The sequence below is a fragment of the Cricetulus griseus genome, chromosome 2 (genome assembly GCF_003668045.3).
Source record: "Cricetulus griseus strain 17A/GY chromosome 2, alternate assembly CriGri-PICRH-1.0, whole genome shotgun sequence".
NCBI classification, from domain to species: domain Eukaryota; kingdom Metazoa; phylum Chordata; class Mammalia; order Rodentia; family Cricetidae; genus Cricetulus; species Cricetulus griseus.
The window spans coordinates 23,478,799-23,499,814 of NC_048595.1; the positions used below are offsets into that span (position 1 = coordinate 23,478,799).

General features: G+C 46.0%; 1 protein-coding gene and 1 pseudogene across 2 annotated transcripts; one reads left to right on the forward strand and one right to left on the reverse strand.

The window, feature by feature from the left end:
- The first annotated feature begins 751 nt into the window (after positions 1-751).
- On the forward strand, positions 752-11,502 carry Lck (LCK proto-oncogene, Src family tyrosine kinase). Of its 2 annotated transcripts, XM_035439600.1 has the most exons (12): positions 752-862; positions 1,284-1,365; positions 1,531-1,621; positions 1,901-1,999; positions 2,265-2,368; positions 2,635-2,784; positions 3,033-3,185; positions 3,316-3,495; positions 5,573-5,649; positions 5,727-5,880; positions 5,961-6,092; positions 10,881-11,502. In XM_035439600.1, exons 1-12 carry the CDS (start codon positions 758-760, stop codon positions 11,081-11,083), a joined length of 1,530 nt encoding a protein of 509 aa, XP_035295491.1. In that variant the 5' UTR covers positions 752-757; the 3' UTR covers positions 11,084-11,502. The 2 variants fall into 2 exon arrangements, with proteins under 2 accessions (XP_035295491.1, XP_035295490.1); XM_035439599.1 differs by lacking the exon at positions 3,033-3,185 and having other exon boundaries at positions 758-862.
- Positions 11,503-16,274: 4,772 nt separating this feature from the next.
- LOC113833888 lies at positions 16,275-16,794 on the reverse strand (annotated as a pseudogene).
- Positions 16,795-21,016: the final 4,222 nt, after the last annotated feature.

A 21,016-nucleotide genomic window follows, 5' to 3' on the forward strand; every position in this document is an offset into this window, starting at 1 on the left:
CAGAGGCTTCAGGGGGAGTCCCCACTCTGACTTGATTAGAACAGCTCTACTTCATTTGCTGCGTCTTTGAGGTTCTGCTTGACTTCATTTGACAAAAGTTTCCACAGCTCAGACAGGCAAGCAAAAGCTGCTACAGGCAGCAGAGCGACTGAAGGGTTTCCTTCTGCTGGTGAGAAGCAAAAGCATGTTAGCAGAAACAGTCTGAAGGAGCCTGTGCTGTGAGTGGGGGTGGGGTGCTGGGGGCTGGCAGAGGTCAAAGGTTGACTCCAAGGAACAGGAGCCTCTCAGCTTCAGTATCTAGGCAGCGGCCTTGAAATTATAGGGACATGCATCCTCCTTGGTGGAGGAGGGTGAAATCAAAATTTAGGTTTCCCCCGGGGCTTGGCCCAGTGTGTGTGATGTCTCCCAGGTAATCCCTCCAAAGTAGGGAACTAGCAGGCCTGAGGAGGCAGGAAGTGGGTAACTACACTAACAAAGGTGCCTGTGGCGGTTTGCCCACCCCAGGTGGGAGGGTGGGGACTCGATTTGGGCCTGGGCCTCCTGTGAACTTAGTTGTTGCTTGAGGGCTCAGAGTGAACCAAATCAGGATCTAGAATCCCACATTTTGGCTCTGGCTCTTCTATATGGCCAATGGGAGCCCCAGAGCAGACAGTCTCAGGAGTTCTGTAAACTCCAGGGCAATACTCTAGGATGTCTGATGCTGGGGGAACCGACTTAGGGGAGCTCCTTCAGGCCTCTCTACGTTCTTTCAGGGATCATGGGCTGTGGCTGCAGCTCAAACCCTGAAGATGACTGGATGGAGAACATTGATGTGTGTGAAAACTGCCATTATCCCATAGTTCCACTGGACAGCAAGACCACGGTAAGAGGAAGACGGAATGGGTAAAGGGAGGCTGTGTGACCAGGAGGAAAAAAAAAACAAAGCAAATGAATCATAACTAAAGGTCCTGGAAATAGCCAGGTGGTGGTGGTGTGTGCCTTTAATCCCAGCACCTGAGAGGCAGAGGCAGGTATATCTCTATGAGTTCAAGGTCAGCCTGGTCTACAGAGTGAGTTCTAGGACAGCCAGGGCTGTTGCACAGAGAAAGGTACTGGAAATAATAGAGAACCCATGTCCGCTGGAGTACAGTAAGGAAGACATCAGAGAGCAGAACGGACCTTCCTAAGGTCAGGTGCACACAGAGCTGGTGAATCCAGAGAGAAGGCTGGAAAAACGGAAAGAGCAGAGGTGAGGGGAGCCGGGTCAGAGAAAAATGACCCAAGCCTCATTTCCTACTCCACAGCTGCCCATGCGGAATGGCTCTGAAGTTCGGGACCCACTGGTCACCTATGAGGGCTCCATCCCACCAGCCTCCCCGCTGCAAGGTGACTCCATCCAGCAGGGTGTGAAGCCTGTGGATGGTTGGCCGTTGGTGTCCATACCCTCTGTACCTACCCTCAGCCTTGTCTGCATCCTGCCCTGTGCCCCTTGAACTCCATTGTTCCCGTCAGCCCTGGGCTGCTGCTTCTTGACTCTTCGTGTCTTTACAGACAACCTAGTTATCGCTCTGCACAGCTATGAACCCTCCCATGATGGAGATCTGGGCTTTGAGAAGGGTGAACAGCTCCGAATTCTGGAGCAGTGAGTATCCTTCTAACCCACCTTGCCGTGTGTGTGTGTGTGTGTGTGTGTGTGTGTGTGTGTGTGTGTGTGTGTCTGTCTGTCTGTCTGTCTGTCTGTCTGTCTGTCCGTCCGTCCTCAGCCCTCCTACATCCCTGACAGGCCTCAGGTGAGGGCTTTTGGAATAAGGTAGAAAGCACTAGAATGATCATACCAGGGAGTGGTGGCCTGGCCTAACTGGGAACTCTGAGGGTTTCCAGGGCCTACGTAGGCCATGCTGATGGTCTCTCTGTGGCGCAGGAGCGGTGAGTGGTGGAAGGCTCAGTCCCTGACCACCGGCCAAGAAGGCTTCATCCCCTTCAACTTCGTGGCGAAGGCAAACAGCCTGGAGCCTGAACCGTGAGCACGGGACCGTGTGGGAATGGAGGAGAACATCTAGGGATCTCAAAGAAGGGCGTGGTCTTGGGGGTGGGGGATGTTTGCCAGTGATGGAGGGATAATTGACCAACAAGCCAGGCAAGCCTTTAATCCCAGCACTCTGGAGGCAGGGGCAGGGGCAGGCAGATCTTTGAGTTCCAGGTCAACCAAGGCTGCAGATTTAAAAAAAAAAAAAAAAAAAAAAGAGTCGACCAACAGCCAATGGTCTTTCTTCTGCTCTTTGTAGCTGGTTCTTCAAGAATCTGAGCCGTAAGGACGCTGAGCGGCAGCTTTTGGCGCCTGGGAACACGCACGGATCCTTCCTGATCCGGGAAAGTGAAAGCACCGCGGGTAAGAGGCAGGACCCTGTGGGCGGGGCCTCTGCTTGTGGGCGGGGCTTCGAGTTGAGGGCCATCACCTCCCGGTGAGGAGGTGTGCGGGGGTGGTGGCCTCCTGATTTACCGAAGGCAATCCTCTCTCTCCCTCTCTTTTTTTCCTCTTCAACTTCCCTCCTCCTCCTCCTCCTCCTCCTCCTCCTCCTCCTCCTCCTCCTCCTCCTCCTCCTCTTCCTCCTCCTCCTCCTCTTTTCCTTCCTCCCGTCTCCAATCTTTCTTCAGGATCTTTTTCACTGTCGGTCAGAGACTTCGACCAGAACCAGGGAGAAGTGGTGAAACATTACAAGATCCGCAACCTAGACAACGGTGGCTTCTACATCTCCCCTCGTATCACTTTTCCCGGCCTGCACGAGCTGGTCCGCCATTACACCAGTGAGCAATGGCAGAGCGTTTTCACCTGTACCCACCCTAGCGGCCTATCTCCCCCCAAGTCGTTCCTAGGGACCCTCCAAGCATCGGCAGTACCTGACCCTCCACCCTGCAGGCTAACGTTGGGTGACAGGCTCCCCTCCCATGCCGGCCTATTTCCCCTGTGCCGAACGTGGAGAGAGGTAGGGGCTGGAGGGAGCACCCAAGGTCTCCAGCAGTGACCGCCTTACTCCTCTCCTCTGTCATTGCAGATGCCTCTGATGGGCTGTGCACGAAGTTGAGCCGTCCTTGCCAGACCCAGAAGCCCCAGAAGCCGTGGTGGGAGGATGAATGGGAGGTTCCCAGGGAGACACTGAAGTTGGTTGAGCGCCTGGGAGCTGGCCAGTTTGGGGAAGTGTGGATGGGTGAGTGTGGAGGTCAGAACTGATTGGAAAGAGAGGAGGAGATGTCACCAAGATGTGAGACACTGGCCTCTTCAGGGCAGCGACTAGTTCAGGGATCTCTGCAACTCCCTCACCCGCAACCCACCTCCAGGGTACTACAACGGGCACACGAAGGTGGCAGTGAAGAGCCTGAAGCAAGGGAGCATGTCCCCCGATGCCTTCCTGGCGGAAGCTAACCTCATGAAACAGCTGCAGCACCAGCGGCTGGTCCGGCTTTACGCAGTGGTCACCCAGGAGCCCATCTACATCATCACAGAATACATGGAGAACGGTGGGTGTCCCTGCTATGTCTAGCCGCTTGAAGGCGCTGTTGTCGTCCACTGTCTTTTGCACCCGGGGTAGGAATGTGCTTGTTCCTGCTCTGCTGCTGAGGGTTTCTAAGGAAGCTTCCCTGGGCCAGACTTTGGAAAAACATTCATTCTCATCTCCCCTGGTCTGCAGTTTCTGTTGCCTTCTTCCAGTGCCTGCCTAAATCTCCGAATGCTTGGTCCAAGAAATAGTATCTGGTGCCTGGTACCTGAAGAGACTAGAAGCAGGTGTGGATTCCCATGGAACTGGAGTTACAGATGGTTTTGAGTCACTGTGTGGTTGCTGGGCATTAAATCCAGGTCCTCTGGAAGAGCAGCCAGTGATCTTAACTGCTGAGCCATCTTTCCAGCCCCAATATATAGCACATTTATTAAGGACCCAAGAGTCTGACTGCCTAGACAGAGTTGGTGCTTTATGCTTGTATGGCTTTGGGCTGATCACATGACTTCTTTATGCTTCAAGTAGTTCTTTTGGATCTGTAAAATAGTGTTAGGGCCAGCAAGTAAAGGTGGTAAAGGTGCTTGCTGACAAGACAAATCCCTGGAATCCACACAACAGAGGTAAAGCACAGACTCCTGCAACTTGTCTTCTGATCAACACACACATGCAATGAGTAAATAAATGTATGTAATTAAAACATAGTGGCACTAATGAAAGCAGCTTCCCTATATGGTCTCTGTGAGGACGGAAGAAACAGTATCTGTCCTGCATTGTTTTTATGTGCTTCAGATTGTTTAGAGTGCAAAACCTGTCACTTGCAGGAAGGGAAACAAACTGCTCATTGGTTAATGAGCTCTGGAAATGGCAAATAGGTTTTGTCATTGGTAGTTTCTTTTCTATCTCTATTCTGAGATAGGGTTTCTCTGTATAGTCCTGGATGCCCTGGAACTCTCTCTGTAGATAGGGCTGGCTTCAAACTCAGATCCACCTGCCTCTACCTCCTAAGTGCTAGGGTTAAAGGTGCACACCACCACCAACTGGCAGGAGTTTTTTTTTTTTATTTTGTATGTGTGCACATGCATATATGCATGCATAGGTGTGTGTGTGTGTGTGTGTGTGTGTGTGTGTGTGTGTGTGTGTGTATGCATTCTGCTGCCTAAGGAGGCCAGAAGAGAGCATCACAGTCCCTGGAGCTATAGTTACAGGTGGTCCCTTGACATGGGTGCTGGGATACGAACTTGGGTCTTCTGGAAAAGCAAGTACTCTTAAGACTGTGAGCCAACTCTCCAGTCTCAGGATTGTCATTCTTGTACAGGGTTTTGTTTTTATTAATTTACTCTTTGCCTTTTGAGACAGGGTTTTACTATGTAGCATTGGATGCCCCAGAACTCTTTACATAGACTAGCCTGACTTTAAACTTGTAGAGAGCCTCCTGCCTCTGCTTCCTGGGTGCTGGGATTAAAGGTATGTACCATCTTTACCCAGATGAAACCTCATTTTGATAATGGACACTGAGAAAAGCAGAGTTTATGACTTGGGGATGTTCCTAAATGCCCCAGGGATGGCCAGGTGGTGGTGGCGCACGCCTTTAATCCCAGCACTCGGGAGGCAGAGGCCTGTGGATCTCTGTGAGTTCAAGGCCAGTCTGGTCTACGGAGCTAGTTCCAGGGCAGCTAGGGGCTGTTACACAGAGAAACCTTGTCTAGAAAAACAAAGCAAGCAAACGAGACTGAGGCGTCTAGATGTCTGTATGGAGGATCTAAAGACGGTCTGTGGTAGAGTGAGAAAGCCATGTCTGTGGGGAGGAGATACAGGCGTGGCTCGTGCAGAGCTTTGGCTGTTGTGGAACTGGGGCTCTACCTTACCCCAGAGCAGGAAGCCTTTGGCTCCTCCTTTGGCTCCCCATCCTAACCCTCTGGAAAAGGCTGTCTCATATGCTAAGAATCCGGCCCCCACATGCGGGCGAGCACATACTCTTTCTCAGTCCTTATTCTTCCTTGCCACTGTCAGTCACTGCTTCCAGATCCTAGATGGAGCAGAAGGCTCTAGGGACTTCCTCCCGGGCAATTTAGATCTCCAACTCTTGCTTTTGCTCATAGGGAGCCTAGTAGATTTTCTCAAGACTCCCTCAGGCATCAAACTGAACATCAACAAGCTGTTGGACATGGCAGCACAGGTGAGGAGGATGAAAAAGGGCTGGGTCTGGCTGCAGCTCAGTTGGCCTAAGACTGATGACCTATTCCTGGCCTGCAGATTGCAGAGGGCATGGCATTCATTGAAGAGCAAAATTACATCCATCGCGACCTTCGGGCTGCCAACATCCTGGTGTCCGACACATTGAGCTGCAAGATTGCGGACTTTGGCCTGGCACGTCTCATTGAGGACAATGAGTACACAGCCAGGGAGGGTAGGTGCAGGAAAAAGAGGAGGTTCAGAGTCTGCAGCAGAGCAAACATACACAGGTGACCTCACTTTGCCTCCCTCTAGGGGCCAAATTTCCCATTAAATGGACAGCACCAGAAGCCATTAACTATGGGACCTTCACCATCAAGTCCGATGTGTGGTCTTTCGGGATCTTGCTGACAGAGATCGTCACCCATGGCAGAATCCCTTACCCAGGTGAGCATTAAGGGAAGGAACTCTGAGGGCTATAAGGAAGGGCAGCAAATCCCCACTCACTTCTTCCCTGGCTCAAACCCTGAAATTTCTAGTTGCTTCTCTTCCATCCCCTTGGGCTTGTGACTCCAGCAACCCCTATTAGATGCTTCGTCTCCCAGCACTGACTTCCATCTCTATCTCTGAGACCCCTCATCTCTCAAAAACTCTAGCTCCTTACTCAGTTCTGGTAAAGATCACCTAGTGTGACAGGAATGGGTCTGGCTCAGGGTATAAAAGTTCCTTTTCTTTTTTTTTTTATTAATTGCTTTTTTAAAAAGATTTTAAAAATTTATTTATTTATTATGTATACAACATTCTGCTTCCATGTATAGCTTCACAGCAGAAGAGGGTATCAGATCTCATTACAGATGGTTGTGAACCACCATGTGGTTGCTGGGAATTGAACTCAGGACCACTGAAAGAACAGTCCGTGCTCTTAACCTCTGAGCCATCTCTTCAGCCCCTTTTTCTAAGATTTTATTTATTTATTATGAATACAGTCTATACAGTCTTCTACCTGCATGCCAGCAGAGGGATCTCATTCAAGGTGGTTGTGAGCCACCATGTGGTTGCTGGGAATTTAACTCAGGACCTTTGGAAGAACAGTCAGTGCTCTTAACCGCTGAGCCATCTCTCCAGCCCAAAAGTTCCTTTTCTTACCAGCTGGGCCTCCGATAGATTTCTGTTTGACTTTTACCAGACCATTCCTTTTTTTTTTTTTTTTTTCTTTTTTCAGAGTAACTTAGTCCTGGCTGTCCTAGAATTTACTCTGTAGACCAGGCTGACCTTGAACTCTTAGAGAACCATCTGCCTCTGTGCCCCCAGTGCTGGGTTAAAGGTGTGCACCACCAATGCCCAGATTCTTGTTTCTTAAATAGGAGATCAGGACAGTGCTTAGGCCACACTAAACCATTACTCATCATTACTCAGCTGTACCAGTCCCAAATCATGACACAAAGATTTCTTATTAGTTATGAATGTTCAGCCTAGCCTTGGTTCCTTTCTGGCTAGATTTTTTTACTTAGATTAACCTATTTCTTGTTATCTACCTTTTGCCTAGGGGCTTTTTTACCTTCCTTCCTTCCTTTCTTCCTTCCTTCCTTTCTTTCTTTCTTTCTTTCTTTCTTTCTTTCTTTCTTTCTTTCTCTCTTTCTTTCTTTCTCTCTGTTCATCTTACTTTCCTGCTTTCTCCAGTGACTGACTGGGGGCTGCCTGGCTTCTGGTCCCAGGCATTGTCCCTTTCTTTCTCCCTTGTTCTCTTCTCCTTCTCCTTAGTTCTAGATTTTTCCTCCTACTTATTTTCTCTGCCTGCCAGCCCTGCCTATCCCTCTCCTGCCCAGCTATTGTCATTCAGCTTTTTATTAGACCAATAAAGTACCTTAGACAGGCAAGGTGAAACAAATGCAACACATCCAGGCAGTGGTGGTGCACACCTTTAATCTCAGCATTCAGGTAGCAGAGGCAGGCAGATCTCTGTGAGTTCAAGGCCAGCCTGAACTATAGCGCTACAGAAAAACCTGTCTTGAAAAACCAAAAACCAGAAAACCAACCAACCAACCAAATAAACAAACAAAAAAATCCAAAACAAGTGCAACGCATCTTTACATAATTAAACAAATACAGCATAAACAAATGTGATAAATCTTTAGATAGTTAAAATAATATCCTACCACACTCTGTCATCCCTCTGAACCTCAGTTTCCTGGCATGTGAAACAAGGTACTTGAGAAGCAGTCTGACCCATTGAAGCTGTTCACTGATCCTTTCCTACTGAAACTCCACAGCTAAAGAGAGAAACCATGTAGACATGCCCTCCTCCTGGAAAAGACACTTACCCCACGTTCAACCAAAATGGGTAGGGTTTGATTGAAAGTTTCTGTTTTAGTCATTTTTTTTAAAGACAATGTATCATGTAGCTCAGGCTGGCTGTCTAACTCTGTATGAATCTGATGATGTCCCCTGAGCTCTAGATTTTCCTGCTTGCCCCTCACTGGGAGGTGCTGGGATTACAGGCGTTCTCCTATGTGACTGGTTTTTGAGGGACCTGGGATCAAACCCAGGTCCTGTGCATTTCCAGGCAAGTGCGCTGTCACTGAGCTATACTTAGAGGTCTAGGGGTGGAAATTTTCTAAAAGGAATTTGATAACCTCTGGGGAAAGCAAATGACACAGAAAAGAGCGGGGAGTTATGAAGCACAGAGACCCTGCTGGCAGAAACTCCCCACAGCTCCAGGGCAATGTGAGCTGAAATTTGATCCCAGGAATGTAAAGGTACTTTGAATCAGGTGAGACTTTTATAGGCCAGAAGATTTCTCAGCCCTGGGCTTGTCCTATCTCGTAGCCCAGAATTCATCTCTTGTCCTGATACACAGTATATATCTGCCACGTTTCTCCAGTGTCTGGTGGGTGAGTCCCACCTCTCTTCTCCCAGCATTCCTCTCTCTCGCTGGAAGTCCCGCCTACCTATTGACCATTTGGCTCATTTATTAAAGCAGTCAGGGGCCTTAGACAGGTGAGGCAAAACATAGGCACATCTTCACACAGTGTAAACAAAAACCCTGAAACATTTCCACCTTTTTGTCTAAGTAAAAAGGAGAGGTTTTAACTCTAACACAGTAAAACTATATACGATAAGAACAATTATCACCGGGCAGTGGTGCATGCCTTCGATCCCAGCACTTGGGAGGCAGAGGCAGAGGCAGGCGGATTTCTGTGAGTTTGAGGCCAGCCTGGTCTACAAAGCAAGTTCCAGGACAGGCTCCAAAGCTACACAGAGAATCCCTGTCTTGAAAAACCAAAAATGTTTGAAAAAACAAAAATGTATGAATAATTATCAACTAAGAATTATAAGAATTACATTTGCGCCGGTTGTGGTGGCGCACGCCAGTAGGATTTGCTGAAGGAGGCAGAGGCAGGAGGATCACGAGTTCGAGGCCAGCCTGGGCTACACATTTGCCAGGCATTGGTGGCACACGCCTTTAATCCCAGCACTCGGGAGGCATAGGCAAGGTGGATCTCTGTGAGTTTGAGGCCAGCCTGGTCTCCAGAGCTAGTGCCAGGATAGGCTCCAAAGCTACAGAAAGAAACCTTGTCTCGAAAAAAAAAAAAAAAAAAAAAAAAAGAATTACATTTGCAATGTCCAGTCCATTAGTATTTGGCAATTTTGGAAAAATTAATCTATCCTTTTTTTGCTGAGTCCAGAGGTGTATACCTAAACTATAATATGTATTACCAACCTAAAATAATCATCTTTTAGAATTTAAAACATTTTCTTAGATTAACAACTTAAGTCTTTTATGTTGTTTGTTTGTTTGTTTTGGTTTCTTGAGACAGGGTTTCTCTGTGGCTTTGGAGGCTGTCCTGTAACTTGCTCTGTAGACTGGGTTGGCCTTGAACTCACAGAAATCTGCCTGTCTGTGCCTCCCCAGTGATAAAATCAAAGGCGTGCAACACCATCGACCAGCTATAGTAAAATATTTTTTAAGCTGCATGGTGGTGACACATACCTTTATCCCAACACTGGGAGGGAGAGGCAGGCAAATCTCTGTGAGTTTGAGGCCAATTTGGTCTACAGATTAAGTTCCAGGACAGCCAGGGCTACACAGAGAACGCCCCCCAAAAAAATAAATAAAAATAAAAGTAAGAAAATAAAAAGAAGGAAGTTTGCTGGGCATGGTGGTACATTCTTTAATCCCAGAATTTGAGAAGCAGAAACAGGCAGATCTTTATTTGAGGTCAGGCTGGTCTCCAGACCAGCCAGGGTTGCATAGTGTGTCAGCCTTAAAGGAAGCAGAGGAGAGGGAAGACGACAAACACTCATTTCAGTTTACAGTTTCCGAGACTCTATTTCATTGATTTTCTTTTGTGGGGAGCAGATCTTGAGGGCACATGGTAGAGCCAACTGCTCACCTCATAGCAGGAAGCAAAGAGAGGAAGAGGAGGACTGTGGTCTCAGCATGTTCCTCAAGAGAACAGCCATAGTGACCTAACTTCCATTGCCATGTCTCACTGCCGCTGTCTATGTCTGTCTCTTTTTAGGCAGTGTCTCACTATGTGCCCTGGCTGACCTGCAATTCACTAGTTAGACCAGGATAGGCTTGAACTCATAGGGAACCACTTGCCTCTACCTACTGAGTGCTAGGAATTCAAGGCATGTGCTACCATGTCTGGCGAAACTCCACTTCTTTTTTCTTTTTTTCCTCTGTATAACATCTCTAGCTGCCCTGAAACTTGCTTTGTAGACCAGGCTGGCCTTGAACCCACAGAGATCCAAGTTCTTCTGCCTCCCGACTGCTGAGATTAAAGATGTGTGTCACTATACCTAGTTTAGACCCAACTTCTTAAAGGTTCTACCATATCCCATTAGTGCATGAGTTGGGGACCAGGCTTTCAACAGATGGGAGACATGCACCACCCAAACTCTAGGTTTCTCTGTTGCTTTGGAGACTGTCCTGGAATTTGCTCTTGTAGACCAGGCTGATCTCAAACTCAGAGATCCACCTGCCTCTGCCTCCTGAGTGCTGGGATTAAAGGCGTGCGCCACCACTGTCTGGAGCATAAAATCTTTTATTCAACTCCAAGTACTACAAAAATAGGTAGATGGATGGGTAGATGATAGATAGATAGATAGATAGATAGATAGATAGATAGATAGATAGATAGGAAATCGAGAAATCCAATTTAGCATCTGCCTTGTTTTTAAGTTTCCAAAGCTTAAAGGCTGATGTTCTTTCTTCCATCCACCTTCCAGGGATGACTAACCCTGAAGTGATTCAGAATCTGGAGCGAGGCTACCGCATGGTTCGACCTGACAACTGTCCAGAGGAGCTGTACCAAATCATGATGCTATGCTGGAAGGAGCGTCCAGAGGAGCGGCCCACATTTGACTATCTTCGAAGTGTTCTGGATGACTTCTTCACAGCCACGGAGGGCCAGTACCAGCCCCAGCCTTGACAGGCCTTGTGTCTCCAAGACCCTCCCCTAACCCTTGGCCTTGGCTGGGGCAGATGGAGTTCTTGTGCCCTATCCGTGTGTCCTATGCACACATGGACTCTGACTCTGCACAGAAAGCCTGTGCGACACACATGCAGTTTTTGTTTTGTCCACACATCTGTAGTTGTGTGGGTTCTACACATATGTCTTATACACATGGACATGTGTGTCTAAGTCTTGGATATCATCTAAGGTGTCTCTCTTTCTGGACCCTTCCTTTTCCTGAAGCCACAGAGGGGAGAAGGCCTGTGATTGATTGGTATCTCTGTCTACCACTTCTTTTCTGAGGGCATCCAGAAGTTCCTTGCAGGCTGCCATCCAATCTAATGTCTCTGTGTGTTTAGCACAGGCCAGGAGCTCAATAAATGTCTGTTGATTAAGATTGTACATTTCATTTTTTTTTTAGGGTAGATAGTAGGGTGGGGTCAGATGATGGAAACCGGGGTTGATGTTTCCATCAACAGTTCATGGGCCATTACCAGCATTACTACAGGGTATGTCACCTGTAATCTAAGTGTTTCTCCACTGAACATGGGAAGAACCTTTTACTTTTTTCTAAATATTTGTTAAATTGATTATCTTTTCTTTTTTTAAATTTTTTTTTTATCATGTATACAGTGTTCTGCCTGCATGTGTCCCTGCAGGCCAGAAGAGGGTGCCAGATCTCATAACGGATGGTTGTGAGCCACCATGTGGTTGTGGGAATTGAACTCAGGACCTCTGGAAGAGCAGTCAGTGCTCTTAACCTCTGAGCCATCTCTCCAGCCCGGGAAGAACCTTTATTATGTGAAACTGTGAAACCCTGAGAAACTAGGTCTACTTAAAAACTCCAACTCTCAATCTCAACCAGTCTCAGCAGCCAGGACCCCACATATTCTGCTTTGTTGTCCCCTTTGCCACTAAACAATCGGGTCTCAGTTCATTTTTCCTGGATAAAACCAGTTGATGAAGCTGGGTGGTGGTGGATTAAAGCACTCCTTTAATCAAAGCACTCAGGAAGCAGAGGCAGTCAGATTTCTGTGAGTTCCAGGCCAGCCTGGTCAACAAAGCTACACAGAGAAACCATGTCTTGAATAATAAAAAACACACAAACAAAAAAACAGTTCATGGGCCACTGTGGTGGAACATGCCTTTAATCCCGGCACTCAGGAAGCAGATGCAGAAGGATCTCTCAAGTTTGATGCCAGCCTGGTCTACAGGTCGAGTTCTAGGTTGGCCAGGAATACAAAGAGAGATCCTGTCTCAAAAAACAAAAGAAAACAAAACAACAACAACAAAAAACCCAACAGATAAACAGAAAAATAGTGTGTGGACTGCAAAGACAGCACACCCAATCTCTTAGACGAGGTCAACTCTCGTAGATTTGTGTGTGTGTGTGTGTGTGTGTGTGTGTGTTTTGCCTGCATGTATTGTATATATGTGCATCACATGCATGTCTGGCACCCTCTGAGGAGATGGAGAATGTCAAAAATGAAATTAGAGATGGTTGTAAACTACCATGTGGGTGCTGGGAATCAAACTCTGGTCCTTTGAAAGAGCAACAAGTGTTCTTAATGGCTGAGTCATCTCTCTAGTCCCATTTCATCTTTTTTTAAATATATGTGAGTCAAAAGCCTAAAAGGTTAGATCACAGATGCTGACCCAGTAGAGGGGGTCAGCCATAGCTTATATCCTATCTAGAACTTTCCCTAAGCTGCTCCTAGTATGTAGCAGCTCCAAGGGTGGTACAATAGGATTTATTTCCTAAATTATGGCCTCATAACCTTCTAGTACTACTGGTTGAGCTCAGAGACCCATCCCTTTCAGCCATCTCCTTAAAGTCTATAAGTGTAAGGAATTTCCTTTATTATGTTGATTTACTTGTGAGTCTCTGATCCTAATTTCCCTGGGTCACCCTTAGTTGGGGTGAGAGATGGAATAAGTGCATACATGGATGTCTGTTGTAGGATATTTGTTTACATTGTGTAAAGATGTGTGACCGTGATTGGTTTAATGAAAAGCTGAAAGACCAGTAGATAGACAGGATGGGTTGGGTGGGACTTCCGGAAAGAGAAGAACTCAGAGGGGTTAGACCCTAGGAATGGGGGAGATGCCAGCAAGACATGGAGGGAATTGGATATACTATTTGTGCTGTAAGATCTAGTTGAGAACAAGTCTATGCTAAAGGCCAAGTGTGGTGGTTTGAAAGAAAATGGCCCCTAAAGAGAGTGGCACTTTTAGGAGGTGTGGCCTTGTTGGAGTATGTGTGGTTTTGTTGGAAGAAGTGTGTCACTGTGGGGACAGGCTTTGAGGTCTTTTTCTCAAGCTTCACTCAGTGTGACAGTCAGTCAACTTGCTATTGCTTCGGAATCAAGATGCAGGGCTCTCAGCTCCAACACCATATCTGCCTGCCTGCTGCCTTGCTCTCCATACTGTGGATGATGGACTGGACCTCTGGAATTGTAAGCCACCACCGCAATTAAACGTTTTCTTTGTAAGAGCTGCCGTGGTCATGGGGTCCTTTCAGAGCAGTAAAAATCCAAACTAGCCTGGCTGTGTTGGTATACATCTTTAATCCCAGCTCTTGGGAGGCAGACGCAGGAGGATCTCTGTGAGTTGGAGGCCAGCCTGGTCTCCAGAGTGCGTTTCATGACAGCCAGGGCTGTTACATAGAGAAACCCTGTCTCAAAAAAAAAAAAAAAAAAAAAAAAAATCCTAACAAGACACCAAGCTTTTGTAATTAACAGTATTAAGTCTCCATGTCATTATTGGGGAGCTGGTGGTCCCCAAAAGTGTCCAACTATATTTGTTGTGCAATATTGGGCACATATATTCACACATGGCCTGAGGAAGCTGAAAAAGAAGTTCTGAACACAGAGTTAGACATGGCTTCCTGGCAGGCTCAGTGCTCACACAGGCATGGCTCCTTTAAGGAGCCCTGCTGCACAGCTGAGCAATTGGATAGCTGGAGCACTAGTAGATAGAATGGGAGTCTAAATACCAATGCCTGTCTCAGCAGGAACCCAGCAGCTTCGCAGAACACAGGCAAGTAAATGAGGCTCCTGGTCAGTACCTCTGGGAGGTACCCACAGGCACAAGGCTCAGCTATCATGGACCTGAAGGGGTAGAGCCAGCTGTCAGAACCCTGTGCTAAGTGGAACCACAAAGTGGATAGCCTAGTCACCACCTAGCCATTTATGATTTGGCTCACATGACAGGAAAAATGCTGCAGACGTGGGGGAAAAAAAATGGCCAGGTAGGTCTGGCTGAAGAAACTCTGTAATAGGTACAATATGCTTAAAAATGTGTTTAGGTGTTAAAAAAAATGGACATAGATAATAATAAAAAATAGTTTAAAATAAAAAGTCTTTAAATAAACAGGAAGTAATATAAAAAATAAACCACCTAAGGATAGGAAATACACAGGTTGTCTGGATCCTGTATGGTGTTTTGTTGACTTTAAAATTTTTAAATACTAATGAGTAAAAATTGCAGCTGCTGAGAGATATTAAATTGTAAAAAAAAAAAATACTGAATTAAACCAGCCTATATATTTTAAAGATGTCTTCACAATGAAAGTCAGGAAATGTGTTGTATTGGAGAAGAGGTTATGCCTTAGTTTCCACAGGAAACAAAAAGCTATGGAATTCCTTCAGAATTAATAAAGACCAGATTTGACTGGAGAGACATCCTGAAAATCTTGACTGCCGACATAAAGAAAGAACCCTCCAAAACAAAACCCCAAAACTACAAGAGCAGTGACATATAAGTTATCCCTCAACATGAGACCAGCTCTGAGACTGTATGAAATGTGATATGCTTTGTCAGCTCTGTGGTGAGATATCCACCCCGCCCATACCTGTAGCGCTGACCACACCCTTTTGGTGAGGACATAACAGGGAGTGAATTTTAGGTCTGGGGCTGAGGCAGGTGGCTCGCTCTTGAGTCTGGTCAGGTCACAGGGAGTAGCCTGTGTGGACTGGGCGGGAACCTGCGGCGGCCATCTGCTCCTTTGTAAGTAACTTCTCCCGGAAGTAAATTATATTTAATCTGTTTTGAACCTAGTCTTGAGAATCTTTATCTGTGCATCAGCAGTCCTCATTACTGTTACATGCCACCCTTTCATATGGCATGGATGCAGAGTTATATTACAGTTTGGTTATGCAGTCCAAACGGAATGATACAGTTGACAGATGCCTTTCACCTGATCAAACATTTTTTTTTTCAAGGCAGGTTTTCTCTGTGTTTAACAGTCCAAAGTTACACAGAGAAACCCTGTCTCAAAAAACCAAAAAAAAAAAAAAAAAAAAAAAAAAAAAAAGTTTGTGTGTTTTTAAAGCAAAGGGACCAGACACCAATAAAAACAAGTAGCCCAGGGGATCCAGCCTCTCAGAATGCCTGTTTCAGTTTCCTTAAAAATCTACATCCAGGGCTGGAGAGATGGCTCAGAAGTTAAGAGCACTGACTGTTCTTCCAGAGATCCTGAGTTCAATTCCCAGCAACCACATGGGGGCTCACAACCATCTGTAATGAGATCTGGTGCCCTCTTCTGGCGGTAAGCATATATGGAGGCAGAATGTTGTATACATAATAAATAAATAAATCTTTAAAAAAAAAATCTACATCCAAATCAACTTCAAAGTGGTTAGCTAAGATGGTCCAGCCTCTAGCGGTATCTCTGTGATTTCAAGGCCAGCCTGGTCTACTGAGTGAATTCCAGGACAGCCAGGACTGTTTCACAGAGAAACCCTAACTCAAAAAACAAAACAAAACAAAAGAGATGGTCCAGCCTCACAGACTGTTTCAGGCAGGACTTCAGATGAACCCTGCGCTTTCCCACCACACCACGACTGGACAGGACAATAGCTAGCTCTCCCAGGACTCCCTCATTATCTTTGTTTGTGAACCAGTTCATCTTCTTTATTGGACCCTAGTTCTTTTTTTCTTTTTTTAAAGATTTATTATGTGTATTTATTATGTGTATACAGTCTTCTGCCTGCATGTCAGCAGAGGGCACCAGATCTCATAATGGATGGTTGTGAGCCACCATGTGGTTGCTGGGAATTGAACTCAGGACCTCTGGAAGAACAGTCAGTGCTCTTAACTGCTGAGCCATCTCTCCAGCCCGGACCCTAGTTCTTAGGCAGGATTTGAAGATTCAGCCATAGTTGAATCACGGGTGGGAGGAGGGCAGGCAGTTATGCTCAGGCGTGCAGTGCTGTCCATAGTGACCCTTCTTCAGTGGGTACTTGCGTGGCCGCTCAAGTTTGAGTTCCTGATAAGAAATGCAGTAGCCTGGGGCTGGAGAGATGGAGCTCTGACTGTTCCTCCAGAGGTCCTGAGTTCAATTCCCGGCAACCACATGATGGCTCACAACCACCTTGAATGAGATCTGGTGCCCTCAACTGGCACGCAGACAGAAGATTTATACATAATAAATAAATAAATTCTTAAAAAAAAAAAAGAAAGAAATACAGTAGCTGAAAACCACACAGGTTGCCAGCATCATGTCAATCACCGAGATTCGACCTTTCCACACGTTGATGTGCTTGTTATAACAGCGGTGGTAACCTCTCTGAAAGGCTCTCACTGTGCCACTGGGGGTGAAATTCTACATCAATATCCAGCTTGGCAGCTCTCCGAGCTTAACCTCCATGAGCGGCTTCCCCTTTCAATGGCAGGAGCGATGCCATCTTGCATTCCTGGTGTCTGCAAAACCCAACCATTATCTTAATTTTTCTCAGGGTCCCCTAAAGGTTGCTGTTACTCCCAGACAACAAAAATTAATTTTAAGAAAATGATGCCTACATTCCCTAGAGGTGGGGTGGGTAGTTTTTGGTCATTTGGAGGGTTATGGATGTTTGTCATTATTTAGGGTGGTTGGTTGCAAGTTATTATTGGTTATGGTTAGAGAGGAAACTAAACAAAAGTGGTTAGATTCAGGAATCTCTTTCTGAAAAGGTAAAAAAGGGGGATAAAGGAATGATAGGACAAAAGGGTAGATTATTAAATCTACTTATTACCTAAAACACACTATTAATCTAAAATATTTTACATTGGTATGGATTTTTGTATATTTATACAAATTTAAGATTTTCTTTCTTCTTTTTTCCAAGACAGGGTTTCTCTGTGTAGCCGTGGCTTGTTTTCACACATACTGTATATATGTTTCTACTCTTGTTTAAAGTACTGTACCTATACAGATCGTTTGCAAATGTAATGTAAAGTTCTAGTCCTTAAAAACTATTAACCAAAAAAAAAAAAAAAAAAAAAAGGCTAGGCAGTGGTGGTGCTCCACTTTAATCCCAGCACTCAGGAGGTAGAGGCAGGTGAGTATGTTATAGTCCCCTCCTCCTGTGATCAAGCTTCCTTCCCTTTTCACAGCTACTCCTTTGAACAGTCACGTTTAAGCAGGGAGGGTGTGGTAGCTCAGGCCTGCAATCCCAGCTTTCTGAGGCTGAGGTAGGAGGATCAACAGGAATTCAATACCAGGCTGGGCCATGTATTGAATTCTCGGCCATTCTATGCTACAAAATAAGATGCTGTGTAAAAATCAAAACTAAATAAAGGACTTCATATATATGTTTTGTTTTTTGAGACAGAGTTTTTCTGTGTAGCCCTGGCTGTCCTGGGACTCGCTCTGTAGACCAGCCTTGAACTCCGAGATTCACCTGCCTCTGGAGTGCTGGGTTGAAAGGCGTTGGCCACCCCCACTGGCTTCAGACATACTTTTGAAGATGTGCTTGTATGTATGTCTATGTGCTATGTGCCTGCAGGAATTTATTTACAGCACTCCTATGCAGGCATAATTGGGAACCAGCTTATTTGGGTGCTGGGAACTGAACCCAGGCCCTCTGCATGAGCAGTAATCTCTCTGAATTGTTAAGGAATATATCTTGCAACCTCCTCAGATATATATTTGTTTTTTGGTTGGTGGCTTGTTCTTTTGAGACAGGATCTCACTATGCAGTGTGGACTGGCCTTGAACCTCAGATAGGCGTTGATTAACCTCCAAGATGTTTCCATGTACTGAATGAAGGGACACCAGCACTCTCACACATGTGGCTTCTCCCTGATTCTTTGTATCCTTGCTAAAAACCATTAAATTATACTCCTAAAACTAGCCACTAAGGTCCATTCCCTTATTTGGCCATATCTTCCTCTTGAGGCTGACTACCAAGGTCCAGCTATCAAAAGCCTCCTTTGGCTCACTTGATTAACATGCCCAATTAAAATTAAACACCTCATCCTAACATGTGGGGGGCTGCAGAAGGAAGTGGGGAGGGTGAGTTCCATTTGTACCCTTAAAACTGCCATTTTCCTATGTGCCATGACTCTCCTCTATCCAAAGCCAGTCATTTGTTCCCTGGGACAAAGACCCCTTACCGTCTGTCTCCCTTGCCCTTTCTCCCTTCTCCTTTGTTCCATTAGCATTCTTGGCTGGGTAGTGGTGGCAAATGCCTTTAATTCCAGCATTCAGCAGGCAGAGGCTGCTGGATCTCTGTGAGTTCCAGGACAGCCTGGTCTACAGAGTTCCAGGACAGCCAAATCTTTTACATGGAGAAACCCTATCTGGGGGATGAGGAGGGAAAAAAATCAGAAAACGAAAAACAACCCTTCCCTTCTCCTTTGTCCTCTATCCCTTTGGGGCAAATCCATCTCCTTTGTGCTGAGAACTTGGTCTTGGGGTGTCTGGAATGGACTTGGAGGTTCCCTACACTGAATATGCTCATTTAACAAGTTGTCATTGATGTTTCGTGTTCCAGGCATGTTTCAGGCCCTAGATTTTACGGTAGATAAAATCCACACAAGCTAAATGGGCTAGCAAGCCTGTGGTTGTTCTGATAAAGCACAAGGGGACCTTGGCAGATTCCATGGTGGGCCAGGGTGACCCAGGTGGGGAACAAAAATGCCAGGCAGACAGAGCTTAAGTGAGAAGTTTTTTGTTTGTTTGTTTGGTTGGTGTTTTGAGATGGGGGTTTCTCTGTGGCTTTGGAGGCTGTTCTGGAACTCCTTCTGTAGGCTGGTATCAAACTCACAGAGATGGGCCTGCCTCTGTCTCCTGAGTGCTGGGATTAAAGGCGTGTGCCACCACAGCCCTGCAAGTGAGAATAATAAATAGAATAATAAATAGAAAGGGGAGGGAAGGGGGAAGGAAGGAGGAAAGAGGTAAAGAGACAGAGAGAGGACAGAAGAGAAGAGGAAAACAGGAAAAGTCCTGTCTGCCCCAGGGGAACAGCGGGAAAGAGAGAATGGAAGAGATACATAGACAGAGAGAGAAAGAGAGAGAGAGAGAGAGACAGAGAGAGAGAGAGAATGGAAGTGGGTAGAGCCTTTCTTTTAAAGATCCCAGGATACACACACCTGCCAATTGAAGCCAGATTTGCCTGGATTACAACAGTGGTCCCATGAGGTAGCATCCCATCAGTTACTGGGAAATGGAGGCAGGAAGGTGAGAAAGTTCAGGGTTACACAGTGCATTATGGACTACAAGAGCTCCTGTATAAAAACCCAATACACGGGTCTGGAGAGATAGCTCAGAGGTTATGAGCACCAACTGCTCTTCCAGAGGTTCTGAGTTCAATTCCCAGCAACCACATGGTGGCTCACAACCATCCGTAATGAGATCTGGTGCTCTCTTCTGCTGTGCAGATATATATAGAAGCAGAATGTTGTATACATAATAAATAAAAATAAAAAAACCCAATACACACACACACACACCAATTGCACAAAACCTTTGACATCTTACAGTGTTTACACTTTAACAAGAGAACATATAGAAAGACATAGATAGTATAGTATATACTAATGGTCATGTTTGGGGGAGAGTTAGATTTTTCATGTTTTTTTTTTTTTAATTCATTTTATGTATTTACAAATGTGTGTGCTGCAGCTTTCAGGAGCTGCTTTTCTCCTTCTACCTCATGACCCCTGGGGATTCAGTGTAGGTCATCTGGCTTGGCTACAGGCCAGTCTTTGCACACTCATCTATTACACTGGCCCACCAGTTACAATTTTGGTTTTGTTTTAATTTTTTATGAGACAGTCTTTTTTTATGCAGGGGTGGGGGGTGGGGGATGGGGTGGCGGGTGGGGGATGTTTCAAGACAGGGTTTCTCTGTAGCTTTGGAACCTGTCCTGGAACTTGTACTGTAGACCAGAGCTGGCTTCGAACTCACAGAGATCTGCCCGTTTCTGCCTCCCAAGTGCTGGATTAAAGGTGTGTGCTACCACCACGTGGTGAAGAGATACAGCTTTAAAGAATTCTTCACTAAGGTTACTCTTGAATTTGTTTTTTTTTGGGGGGGGGCAGGGATACTGAGCCCAGCCTGGTCTACAGAACAAGCTCCAGGACAGCCAGGGCTACATAAAGAAACCCTTTCTGCCAGGTGGTGGTGGCACACACCTTTAATCCCAGTACTTGCAAGGCAGAGGCAGGCGGATCTCTGAGTTCAAGACCAGCATGGTCTACAAGAGCTAGTTCCAGAACAGCCCCCCAAAAAAAGCCACAGAGAAATCCTGTCTCAAAAAAACCAAAAAAACAAAAAACAAAGCAAAACAAACAAAGAACCCATGGTTTCACACATGCTCAGCAAATGCTCTACCATTTATTGACATTAAGGACACCTCCAGTCAAAAAAGGGATTCTTTTAGACTTTGTCTTGCTTTGTGGTATAGGCTCATTTAAAGTCATGATTTCCTATATTCCTGTCCTGAGTGCTGGGATTATAGGCATGCACCACCAGGTTCAGAATTTTCACTGCTATCTTAAAGAAGAGCTGATTTAATCAATCTATAAACCTGGGGAACTTTTATATATAAACCTGTAGATCTTGAAGAATGGCTCATTTGAGTTCCTTGGTTTTGATTGTCCTCATGGAGCAAGTGCTGGCCATTCCATTTGCTGGGACAT

What these genes read in the sequence shown, in the direction of transcription:
- Lck (XM_035439600.1), top strand. Translation starts at nt 758, where the DNA reads ATGGGCTGTGGCTGCAGCTCAAACCCTGAAGATGACTGGATGGAGAAC. An exon ending in TGAGTACACAGCCAGGGAGG is followed by an intron (nt 5,881 to 5,960) that starts GTAGGTGCAGGA and finishes GCCTCCCTCTAG; the next exon opens with GGGCCAAATTTCCCATTAAA. An exon ending in TGGCAGAATCCCTTACCCAG is followed by an intron (nt 6,093 to 10,880) that starts GTGAGCATTAAG and finishes TCCACCTTCCAG; the next exon opens with GGATGACTAACCCTGAAGTG.